Source organism: Microcaecilia unicolor, chromosome 8 (genome assembly GCF_901765095.1).
Source record: "Microcaecilia unicolor chromosome 8, aMicUni1.1, whole genome shotgun sequence".
Taxonomy (NCBI): domain Eukaryota; kingdom Metazoa; phylum Chordata; class Amphibia; order Gymnophiona; family Siphonopidae; genus Microcaecilia; species Microcaecilia unicolor.
In genome coordinates, this window is record NC_044038.1 from 33,665,586 (window position 1) to 33,678,912 (window position 13,327).

Sequence of the window (13,327 nt, forward strand, 5' to 3'; positions counted from 1 at the left end):
GCCGATTTTCAGCATTTAACCAGCCTGTGGCGGTCAGCAAAATGCTGATCATTGCCAGCTGAATATCAAGCCCTTAGAAAACACACTGGTCAATATTCAGCCCACAGCAATCAGTGTGCTTTTTTTTTTTTTTTTTAATGCTGGCCACTGAGGGCTGACTTAGACCCAGACCAGGTATATTTTTAAAGTAGAGAGATTTTCAAGATTGCAAGTTATCACCGTCAGTTGCTGGAACAAAAAACATTGTTTGAAATGTCTGTATGCTGAAGAAATAAGATGCAAGAGTTAGAATACATTGCATTGAATTAAAAATTAGATATAATAGGCATAGGCATCACCTGGTAGAAGGAGGATAACCAGTGGTACACTGTCATACCAGGGTACAAACAGGATGCTGGGCTTGATGGACCTTTGGTCTGTCCCAGTATGGCAACGCTTATGTTACGTTAAAAAAAAATTAACTCCCTGTGCTTAGTTTGCAAGAAATACCCACACTGACCCCTTTTTCCCACACAGCAGTTTTTAGGGGCTTTTTTTCAGGGATAATCCCTTTGAAATTTACCCCCAAAATATTCAAAGCTAAAAAGAGGGGGGGTTGTTTCATATTATTTTTTATTTATCTTTGTTATAAATATCCTTTTTTTTGTTTCCCTTGAACAATTTCTGTGTGCATCCATGTAAATAAAATCGGTATTAAATGCAGCCACCTCTGCCACAAGAAGACAGAAGTCCTATAATAATACGTATTGCATGGTGTAATTTAAAAAAATGAAGGCGTTTGCTGGAGATCAAAATGTGGTTGATGCCAGTAACCTATTCCAACTTGTGCATGAGACTTTTTTTTTTCTTTTTTTTTGCCTTCTGGTCTCCTAGGACAGTGAGAGCCTGTCTGGACTTGATGGTTAACTGGCTGCACATGTACATTGATAACCAGGATGCTGGCAGCCGGGCATTTTGTGATGTAACTTACCATGGGCCATTTTACTCTGCTTGCCAGGCTGTCTTTTACACTTTTGTATTTCGTTACAAGCAGATTTTGGAAGGAAACTTACGGAAAGGTAAGAGTGATTGGGCCTACAGCCAACACAAGTATGAGACTAATATCCTCATCTTCACAGCTGACCCCGACAAACCCATCAGGCTAGGGCAGCAGGCCAGTTGTGGATGTTTGAATTAGTTTTCTTTGCTCCCCCCTCCAATTTTAGTGGTCTTTTGAATTTTAGCCTGAGTTCTAAATTCTCTCTGTGATTATTTGTGTCCTGCTATATGGAGGATGGAAGAAGTAACATGGTAACAGCTGCTTGCCGTCTTTCCAGAGATGCAGCCCTCCTTGCCAGGCTTCCCTAATGTTTGTGCCTGAACAGAAACTAAAGACAGGTTTCTGTGATCCATGAAAGGAATTATACACAGAATGATCACAAAAAGACACTCCAGTTTTAATTGTCTCTATGTATATAGTTTTTTTAATTCTGTTTAATTTCTATACACCATTCTAGCAATAGTTCTTGCTTCTGGTGTCAGTGAATACATAAGGCACTGAAGCTTGCCCATCATCAGGGGTCATTTTGTGAAGTATGTATGATTTACACACAGAAAATGTCGCTTTTAAAATTGTATACACATGTAAAAAGTTTGCACAGAGAAAAATAGTGCCTACTTGTCAGTAATCTGTTTAAATGTTCCCAGAAGTGTAGTGTGGGTGGGGCAGAGACAGATGTGTGGTGTACATGCATACTTCATAAAATACATGTGTTCTACCTTGGAACAGGTATACATTTGTATGAAAATTTGGCCACTACTTGTTTATTCTAGGAACTTGTTAAAATATGCATTTTTTGAGAATTTTACAACAGGATGTCTATACAGTTATTGCCTTTGTGTTGCCCCCAAGTTGTAGCTTCATTGAGCCATACAGAAGTGGAGAACAAAGTGGTGCACAGAAATTTAAAAAAAGAACCCCCCCCCCCCCCCCCCTTTATCAGACTAGTACTGTTCGTTGCATCACACCTGTTATGTAATGTGCTTTGTGCTGTCTCTTTGGAAAAGACAGAATATCAAATATTCAAGTGTAATGTGAGTTCCAAGCCAAAATTTGCATGCATGGAATCCTCTAAGCAGATCTGCTATAAACAGATAAGCAAAATAAAATGTAGAAAAGTCTACTGCTGTTAACGAATTAGCAGTGTTGTCAGCACGACGATGTTGAGAACTCTAGAAAACACTGCATGTGTTCGAGAAGCTTTCGTTCATAGTCCTGAGATCTGTAAGATGACTCTCTCAGTAACTTAATATAAAAGAAATATTAGCTTACAAAATGATTCTGAATAATGTCCAATATTTCCTTACAAAAAAAATTGATAAAAACCAGTGACTCAAATTCTGCGGCCTACTAGGGCAGTTTCTGGCAGATAGTTTTAGAGCTGTTTGAAGCATTTGGTTGACTAATGGGTATGTGAATGAGCAGAGCTTGTATCTGGGATTCGGAACATTCTATGAAATTGTAGAGACAGTTTTACATCTACAGAAATGCACAGTATGGTGTACTATTTCTAATCTAATCTATTCCACGGATACCACATAAAAAGATACCCGTTATGCCTGGAAAAATACACATATGACCTTTCCATTATATGCAAGATCTTAAAAATATTTCAGTATAACGTATCATTCACTGAAGCAAATAACCAAGGGGCTCATTTTCAAAGCACTTAGACTTACAATGTTCCCTAGGTTACTAAGGAACTTTGTAAGTCAAAGTGCTTTGAAAATGTGCCTCCAAGTGTTTAAAACTCTCCGAAACAACAGATAGCTATTAAAATATCTAAAGTCCAACGGTAAATCAGTCCACATTTTTGTTGCTGCCAAAAGAAAGGAAGACTGAAGAATCTTTTTGAACCTGGTTCCTTTAAATAACAGTAAGTGCAAATCCAGAAAATCTCTCAACCTTATAAAACTATCGTGAATTGGAATAACTTATCAATGAAAGCATATATTGAGGAGCCAAACCATGTAATGTAATATGGCTCTTGTATCCCGCTAACTCCCACTAAAATAGACGTTCAGAGCGGGTAACAAAAAGATACATATAAAAATAAGAATTACATTCAATTAGTCAAACCAAAACTCTAATAGGAGGGAGAGGCTCGTAAGTGTAAAGGTAAAGAAAGCCAAATATGAACTTCATGATAGCAGAATGAGTCTTCAACCTTACTCCTGAGAAATAAGGATAAAACGAAGATATGAGTCCCTAGACTTAGAAATTTAACTGTTGGAAGGAAACGAGAGTAACCCAGTAAGATACTCTGGACTAATTCCATCAAACTTCTTAAAACCTAAACTGGCTAATTTAAAAAGAATGGAAGCTTTGAAATAAATTCTAGCCTGAAGAGGCAGCCAGTGGGCCTTAGTCAACAATGGTGTTACTCTGACAAATTTACCAGCAGAGTAGACCAACCTAACCGCTGTATTTTGCAGTGTTTGCAACTTCTTTTAAAGTGTGATTGTACATCCCTCAAATAACATTACAATAATCCAATTGACTTAGTATCAAGACTTGCACAATCAGTTTAAATTGAGCACACTCAAAACAATGCCTAATTCTTCTTACTCGACTCAAATAAAGAAAAACTTTCTTTGTAAGCAGAGAAACATGTTTCTCAAAAGAAAGATTGCTATCTAACACTACTTTCAATTTTTTGTGTCTGCCTCCACAGGGAATGCAAGAACCATTAATTATCAAAATCAAGCTATCTGTTATGAATTAAATGACAAGAAGAGTTTGGTTTTCTCTACATCCAATTTACACTTATGTGCAACTACCCACTTCTCTGCTGTATTAATTTAGAATTCAGCCTTAGAACTAATAACCAGCAGATCTTCTATTGATACCATCAGTGTAATATCTGCATAAATAAAAGTTTTTACTACATACTTCCTGCTCCTTCCCCAAAAATGACCTCACAGTATTAAACAAAATGGGTGATAAAGGGGATCCCGGAGATACCCCACAGGGCCAGCCTGTATGACAATACAAAAGAATGCTGATTATTATCTCGAAGTTCTTAAAGACTAAGTTATTCCATTTCTTTCAAAACAAGGCAATTGATCGCGAGGAAACATTTTTCCAGCAAGATAATACCTACAACCAGTGCAGTTCTGGATTTCCTCAGTGAGCATTTTGATGGTAGGGTCACTTTGGGTCAGTGTTCTGGTGGCCTTGCTCTCCGTTTCTGTCACCTGCAGCATCAGGTGTTGGGCTTCTGTGTCTCAAAACTCTGTCACTGAAAAACTCAGTATGTGTAATAGTTCCCACTTGACAGTTAATGCTCCCTGCTTACCAATCGATGTTTATCCACGACGTGTAAACCACTCAGGGGTTTTGCTGCCTCACCTTTTTTCTTTAAAAAAAAAAAAAAAGGTACTAACAGATTAGCAAAGTAGATCAGTGACTTTGTGAGTGCAACAACTAAAAATCGAGTTGTCTTTCAGAAGACATCTTTACAATGCCTGAAAAAAAACATTTTTTTAAGTCCCCAGTGTTAAAAAAAAAAATGTTATTCTGGAATACCCATATGAAGCTACATCCTGTTGGGGATCATTATGAGATGCGCCTAGACTGTCCGAAATGTTGTTCCGTGAGCCCTGAAGCTAGAAGATCCAGGAACGTTGCTTTGAAGGACTTTATTTCTTTCTTTTTGAGGATTGTTCAAAGAGAATCTTATGAACCCTCAAAGCATCAGCTGTGAAGCAATTGATCTGGATTTATTTATTTTTTAAATAAAAGGGAGAGGGAGCAAAAAATTTGCAGTTCACAGGTAGACAAAAATAGACTGTTAAGCACAGGATCAGCTTTTGTACAGGAGCTTAGTAAGTTGTTCATTTACTGAACTTTGAGAGAGAGCAACGTAGCTCCACTGGATGACATTACCTGCTGTGTGGCTATGTTGACCACGGAGGACCCCATTTAGTACAGAAGCAACTTTACCATCTGAAACCATGTGGTTGGTTTTTATGAACATTCATCGAAGAGAGCAAGGGCTTTTTTCAGACTGTTCCTGTGAGGAAAAAAAACAGTATTTTACCTGCAAAAATAGTCTACTTGAAAAATAATGCCTTCCTCATACAAGGGTAAAAATACACAGGTAGTTCTTCGACCTGCATTTGGGGATAGGGTTAGGGAGGGGAGTGAAACGTTTGTTTTTGGATTTTCAAAAAGCACATGGCAGTGTGTTTTAGTTGAAAAAGGCACCTTCACAAAAAGGAGGTGCAAGCATGTGTGGACACGTTTTTGTAGCCAGTTCTCAAAGTAAAGCTATGCATGTACTTTTACTTTGAAACTAGTGTGCAAGTAAACACTTAGCATCTATCTAGGCAGTAGGAAAATTGCCCTCAATGGGGTAATTTAATAACTAGACACCTATGTTGAAAGTCTAAGAAGATGCCTGTTTTATCCCTATTTTATAAAGGTAACATGGGCACCCTGAACCAGCCTTGACAACATGCAAATTAACATGCACAAATTTTATACCAGCTCCAAAGTTGAAGTGCATGTGTGCATGTACCTTATGCACTTATCCACATACTCTGCTTTGTTCAAACTAGAAGTAAACACCTGTGCACAGTCTGCATAAAAGTATTTCCAGTCAGCAAACGTACTTTTATGCATGCATAGAACTGCAAGTTTATAAAAGGCCTATAAAATGAGCTTCACATGCAGAAAAATCTTTATAAAATTACAACCTACATCCAGTTCAAGAACAAAAAAAGAAATCACAGGAACTGTGAATAGCATCAGCAAAGAAATTTGTCCGCAGCTATGGAAAAATTTTGGATCTTGAGGGATCACATGTTTGAATGTCTTGTTCTTTACTTTTGTTTTGATACCAGAAATGCTGCTGCAAGTAACATACTTTAATACAATGGTTCTCTACCTCTTTCAGACAAGGCACACCTGATGGACAATGCTCACATATGTGACGCTCATGGACCTTTGGTCTGACACAGTATAGCATGTCTTAAGAACTAAATGTAAACATGCTCAGCATCCACAAAAAAAAAAAAAAAAAACAGTCTCCTATAACAATGGAGGCAGATCAGAACTAAAAAAATTGCATAGAAAATGAGGTTCTCATTCTCATGTCATCTGAGTAATAGCAACATAAATCTCTCTGCTACCAGGCACATTGTGAAATAATATAAAACCTGAAAAAAATCTTTTAACTCAGCATACATATAGCAAACTACCACACAACAGATGCAATAATTCTTATAATTCAAAAACCACAAACCTATGAATACGTAGCACTACAAATATTACTGTGCCCTAGAACTGCTACACAATTGTACACAGAAACTACATGCAGAGTACTGCACCCTGGTGAGAGTCTGTGTTTTGGGGTAAATTCTGTATATCATGCCTAAAAAAATTGGCACGGAAAAAAAAACCTGCTTAATCGCTATTCCATAAGCCGCACTTAGGCGCAGGGGTCATGCATAAATTTAGGCGCATCCGTTTACACCAATGAAAATGTGGTGCAAATGCCCCTAACCTAAATTTACACTTGGAATCCCTCTATTCTATAATTGCGCATAACTCAAATCCACTTTCCACCCATGACCTTTCCATTTCCGTTCCCCCTTTTCCGGGACATGCCTAAATTTACGCACTTACATATTAATTGATTTCAATTGGTGCCAATAATTGCTTGTTTAAAAGCCAGTTATTGGCACTAAGTGGCTTGTTCAATTAAATTGCATACGCAAATTAGGCGTGCAATTTTTGGTGAATTTTGTTTTTAATTAGGGGATTTGTGTGACTGAATACAGAACAAAGGATCACAAATTTGAAATAAATATGAAGAGAAAAAAATTGAACTGGAAACCCCAAGAAGCCAAATTTGGCTTGTACCACAACACTGCAGAAATTTAAACAGAAATGCATTTCCTCTTGTACTGAACATTACTTCTGTTGTCTGAGTATTTTACTTTTGAACTACCTATCACCTCCCAGCTGTCCTGTTTGTCCTTTCTCACTCCTTCCCTGGCCTTTTTATTTCTACAGGTAATAGTAGAGAAGGAAAAAAAAACTCTGGTATGTAAACTGTGTCTAATTTAAAAATGGTTGCCACTTTTTTTTTTTAAGCGGTTAAGCTCTCTGCTTTTCATTACAAAATAGTGTATTTTGTCTTTTGTCCGACAATCACAATATACATTTTTCACCCTGCCTTTTTCAACAACATGTTTGAACCTTTTGTATTCCCAAAGGATTGACATACCTGCAGAGTTTGAATTTCGAGCGTATTATCATGTGCCAGTTGAATCCCCTGAAGATCTGCTTGCCCTCAGTGATGAACCTATTTGCTGCCATCACTAGGCACGTTGAAACCCTTCATTTCTGGTGATAAGTATTTTTGTGGTGTGCCTTCTAAAGTTTGGGACATTGTTCAGGTTAGTGGTTCAGCACCTCTTGTGCATATCTATTCTGAAACGATCCTTTTCATAGATCGTTAAAAGGGGAGCAGCAACTACAGGGTGAGGGAGTTGATGGCATATTAAGGCACCAGAGTAGAGTCAGTTGCCCTCACAAGACAGTTTATGTGAAGGACAAGCGTAATGGTTAGAGCAGTGGTTTCGGGGCCAAGACCAGGGGCATATCTGCGTGGGGCCACAGGGGCCTGGGCCCCCGCAGATTTCGCCCTGGCCCCCCTCCCGCTGCCAACCCTCCCCAGCTGACGACGTTTACCTTTGCTGGCGGGGGAACCCAACAACCCGCCAGCCGAGGTCCGCTTCCGCCTGCTTTTAAAAATAATTCTTCAGCTGGCGGGGGACAACGTAGTGCAACGTCAGACTCCGAATCAACAGCGTACAGCATAGCATGGCCACGGACGGAGGAGGACGACGAACAAGAACTTTGAAGACCTCGGCGGCTGGCGGGGTTGGGGTCCCCCGCCAGCTGAAGAATTATTTTTAAAAGCAGGCGGAAGCAGACCTCGGCTGGCGGTGGTTGGGGTCCCCCGCCAGCAAAGGTAAACAACGTCAGCGGGGGAGGGTTGGCGGCGGGAGAGGAGGTGGAGAGAGTCATTGGTGGAAGGGGGGGGGGCTCTGGCAATGGCGGGGGGGGTCGGTGGTGCCAGGGGGGGGGGGCTAAAATGTGCCCCCTCCCTCTGGCCCTGGCCCCCCCTACTGCCAGAGTCCAGATACGCCCCTGGCCAAGACAGTCAGAGTTCAAATCCTGCTTCTTCCGCTGATGCTCTTTGTGGCCTTGAGTGCATCACTTCATACTTAAGTGCAGAGTTCATTGCTTCAACTACAGTACCATAATGTAAGTTGTATTGAAATGGGTTTGGAAAGGCAAATAATTAAGGGGCCCTTTCACTAAGCTGTGCTAAGAAATGGGCTTATTGCATTCCTATGTGAGTCTTTACCACATGCTAAGTACATTTTGTAACGCACCATACGTCTGACCTGTTTCTGTTATTTGTCTTTTGACTGTGTGCTAATGTTAGCATTAGTGCATGGCCATTTTAAAAAGCTAGTTAGGAGGCGCTAAGAGCTTCTGCATTATCAGTAAAGTCAACACACAAGCTGATTAGCGCATCTACACTCATTCTCGGCACACCCCCTCCAAAACACAGAAAATTTAATGCCGTGTGCTTAAGGTCCGGTGGATCCCAGACCTCCCCACTAAAATTAAATAAAGCCCTGGTGGTCCAGTGGGACCCCTGGCAAGCCCTCCCCCAAGAAGACTAGCCTTGCCCTGGTGGCCTAACGGTTGGCCCCCCCAACCCTCACATACCTTGAAGGAGGAGGGACTTAGGACTTCTTCGCTCTTCCTGCTGGGGCAGTCCTCAAGATGGTAGCTCCCTTCGCTGTGTATCCCAGTTTCTCCTTTTATGGTAGTTACGCCCCGCCTAGTGCATCCCAGGATTCACAGGGCACGGCACCACCATTTTGAGGACCGCCCAGCAGGAGGAGGTAAGGAGTCCTTGTCCCTTCTCCTCCAAGGTATGGGGGGTAACCGCTAACCACCAGGGCAAGGCTAGTCTTTGGGGAAGGGGGGTCCTTGCCAGGGATCCTCCTGGACCACCAGGGTTTTACTTTCGGGGGGGGGGGGGGGGTTGGGGTCAGGGGTCCACCAGACCCTTACTACTACTACTACTACTTAACATTTCTAGAGCGCTACTAGGGTTACGCAGCGCTGTACAATTTAACATAGAGGGACATGTTTGGGGGGGGGGTCTGAGTCAACCGGACCACCACCACCAGACCCTCGTATCTTTGGGGGAGTGGGGGGTCTGGGGTCCACTGGACCACAAGGTTTGACAGGTTAGGGCTTTTCTCTGAATTCTACCTGGGCATGCACTCAAGAACTATGTGTAATACACAGCCCTTGAGTGCGTGCCCAGGTACAATTCTCCTGCAGAACTCTAAATAGCTCCCTAATGCTCAGCGCTGGTTTCATGAGTGTGATTAATTCAGGTTGCTGTTATTTTTACTCTGTATTGTATTTATTCTCTTGTATGTCTTGTGTTACAATGATTATGTGTGTTTTTTGGAAGATTTTATTTATTTATTTATTTATTTATTTATTACATTTGTACCCCACATTTTCCCACCTACTTGCAGGCTCAATTTTGGATTGGAAGGCTGCAAATATATATGAAACTGAAATGGCATTGTATAAATGTATGCCCAGGCATTCAGAGTTTATTACATGCATTGTTTTTTCCCCTTTAAGGAAGTACCAGCTGGTTTTCTGCTACACCATTATTGAGAAAAACAACCGTCAGTCAATTCCAGTCATCAGAAGCAGCTCGGGTGGAGACTCTGTGCAGACGTGTGTTAATCCTCTGGACAGCTTTTTCCCATTTGACCCCTGCATTTTGAAAAGGTGGGAGATGCAGAACATAAAATGGGCAGCAAAGACGCTGTATGTTTCTCCTGAAACTGTATTATATTATTCTTTAGAAAGAAAATAAATTAGAATAGTCACCCATTTTAGGCAATATCAGACAAGAATGGGAATCACAAGTTTGAACCTAAATGTACAGATTTAAAATAACATGATGTTTCAAGTATCTAACAAGTTGAAATATTTTTATAACTCCCAAAAAAAGCCCACATTAAAACTATCTAACAGAGTAATGCTTAGGAAGTACAATAAAACTAGAGTAAACTATAGACAGTAACCACTATGTGCTGAAATATACATGCTGTACACTAGTTTTCTTTTTCTAAAAACTTATTAATGAAAATCTTTACAGGCAATTCCAGTTACATACAGGGGCGTAGCCAGACAACAGATTTTGGGTGGGCCTAGGCAAGAATTGGGTGGGCACCAAGTGTTCTCCAAAAAAAAAATGGGAAAACGCTTCTTTCCACCTTGGCAGCAGGAATGCACTGAAAACTGAGCATGCGCAGGTGCTGGTGTCGTGGAGAGTAGCGTTTTTGTTACCATCAGGGGGAAATCTTCAGCTGGCAGGAGCTTGGGATTCCCACCAGTAACCACTAAACCTGTGCTACTGTTGGGTGGGCCTGAGCCATAAATGGGTGGGCCCTGGCCCACCCAAGCCCACCTGTGGCTACGTCACTGGTTACAATGATCATTTGCATTTTAATGGTGTGTAGTGGACAGGGGTTTATCTGTAAAAATACTTGGGATCCACATGTATCATGAGTCCTCTGGACTGAGTTTCTACGTAGTGGCTCCTGAGGTGCTTTACTTTGTGTTCTTCTGTGTGAAAGGGTTTCTGATCCATGCACACACTTTGCTTTCAGATACAAAACCTTGAAAAATGAGCAGCTGTGTTAGTGCAGAAAATCTCTCTGTATAGAGACATATGTTTGTAATAATATTCTATGGTAATCATGCAGTCCTTTTAAACTCCTTGTATCGCCAGATCAAAGAAGGCTATTGATCCTGTATATCAGGTTTGGGAAGAAGAGTCCAGTGTTGAAAGTTTTCAGAAGCCCACCAAAAAGGTAACAATGTCTTCATTGGATTCAAGGATTAAATCTACTCCTTCACAGAACATGTGAAACTTTACTGGAGAGCTGAAAAGAACAAGGAACTACTTATTTTGGGCTCCTTTTACTAAGCCGTGTAAGCGTCTACGCGCGGCCAACGTTCACCAAAATGGAGTTACCACCCGATTATCACGTGACTGTTGCGGTAATTTCATTTTTGGCGTGCGTGCGGTACGCGCATCTGAAAAATATATTTTATTTTCGGGCGCACATAACGTACACGGGCCAAGTGGCATTTGGTGCGCGTAGGTCATTACCACCCATTTACCGCTAGGTCAGTGGCTGGCAGTAAGGTCTCAGACCCAAAATGGACGCGCAGCAATTTTCATTTTGCCGCATGTCCATTGTCAGCCAAAATTTTTAAAAAGGCCTTTTTCAGAGCCGCGCTGAAAAATGGATTGGCGCGAGCCCAAAACCTGCACCTACACTACCGCAAGCCATTTTTCAGCACGCCTTTGTAAAAGGACCCCTTTGTTTGTTAAACCCTTTTTATTTGGGTGGAAAGTTGATGGAGAGGGATTCATGCGTCGTATACGTATTTCTGTTCTGTCTGTAGGCTGGAGCTGTGACGGATGAAGATGATTTTCTGAAAGATGAGACACTGCAAAGTGACGGCACAGTGGGAATCACTCCAGGCTCCTTCGACTCGCATCTCCTCAGCCCAACAAGTAGTGTGGGATCACCACCAGTAACATTCTTGCATCGGCATCTCTGAGGGGGGGGGGGGGGGGGACAGAAGTGGAGTATGGTCACATGCTGCCAGAAGAGGAGGAGTTTCAGATAATTACGGACATAAAATTGTATAAAACTGAACTATGTTCCAAGAATTCACATTTGGAATTACAATCAATTGCTTCCTAATCCTATTCAGCACTACCAAGATAAAGAGAATTGCAATAATCAACCTGTGCCGAAATTGTCAACTGAACTAAAATTCTAAAATGATCTGGGAAAAAAAAATAAGAACATACTGAACATAATTTCCTCAACTTAAACATGGACAGGGTTTGGACGGTATTTTTTTTTTATGCCCCCTCGCATTACTCACTAAGGCCTGGATTCAGTAAATGACATACAAATTTGGGCACCATTTGAAACATTCCTATACAGTTCCATATGCAGGTGCCTCACTTCTTATCTGGTCAGACAACTCAGCTCTTATCCTTCCTGAGGTCAGAGCTCCGATCTGAGAGTCCACTGAAGATAATGCACCGGTTTTTATTAGGCTTACGTGAGAAGAGCTTTGATATTCTTGTGAGATACAACAATTTCTGCTTTTAGACTTTGTGTCAATACTACGAAACCAAGGCAAAATAGTGTCACTGTAAAAATTATTTGAAATGTTCTTTAAAAAATGTGTATATATTTTTAATTGATTTTTTAAATTAATTTTATACACATACTGTATAAAAAAAGTAATATACATTTTTTTAAGAGCACTTCAAATACATTTTTAGTGACACTATTTTGCCTTGGTTTGGTAGTATTTTGATATGTGTGTGTACCAGTGGCCGAGGGATTTTCTGTTTTTGGTTTGGACTTTGTATGGCATATGGCCCTAGAAGAAGTAATAGTACCTCTCCTGATAGCCGTTTAAGTTCAGGAATATCCCCTACGTTTATGCTCTCTTCCTGTGAAAGACAGTCACTCCAGCCAGTGTCTTGGGAAACGGAGGGCCATGTTTACTAAAGTGCACTAGCGGTTTTAACGCACACTAAAAATTAGCATGCGCTAATGCGAGAGACACCCATATATTCCTATGGATGTCTCTAGCGTTAGCGCACGTGCTAAAAACGATAGCATGCCTACAGCACGCCTTAGTGAACATGGCCCTAAGTGATTTGGTTGCTACAGAGGGCACTAAGACATGAAGGCATAGTCTGTGTGACCAGTTTTTACATGTCGTGAAACCTTTTTGTGTGAATCTTTTTATTTTTGTCATGTGTGAATAGTGCAATATTTTACTTAAAAATTTCAAAATACTTATTTTTTTTTCTCAGTTTTACTATTAAAAAATCCTTTTGTTTGTTGAAATTACTAGGGTCATTGTTTGTATTACAGCATATGATGCAAAGTCTTTTAAGTACTACAAGCAGTATCATTTCCTCCAGTACATACCTTTTGTTCCTGAGACAATTGTAGTAATAGCTTGTTCTGCTTAGGTACTCGTAAATGAGTCCTTATTCTGACTGGAATCTCTTACCATTGTCATAGTGATACATATATACAACGTGGTTATCAAAAAGTGTACATACATAAAAAGAAATTGGAATATATTAAAACAATAAAATGCAAATGAGAC

General features: G+C 40.6%; 1 protein-coding gene across 1 annotated transcript in view; it reads left to right on the forward strand.

Annotated features, from left to right (window-relative positions):
- The window catches only part of RRN3 (RRN3 homolog, RNA polymerase I transcription factor), a 50,536-nt gene extending 38,562 nt beyond the window's left edge, over window positions 1-11,974 (forward strand). The window contains exons 14-18 of the mRNA XM_030211084.1: window positions 874-1,058; window positions 7,264-7,372; window positions 9,737-9,889; window positions 10,899-10,980; window positions 11,582-11,974. Of these exons, the coding sequence (XP_030066944.1) occupies window positions 874-1,058; window positions 7,264-7,372; window positions 9,737-9,889; window positions 10,899-10,980; window positions 11,582-11,740 (688 nt within the window). The 3' untranslated portion in view covers window positions 11,741-11,974. The remainder of the gene's footprint in view (window positions 1-873; window positions 1,059-7,263; window positions 7,373-9,736; window positions 9,890-10,898; window positions 10,981-11,581) is intronic.
- Window positions 11,975-13,327: the final 1,353 nt, after the last annotated feature.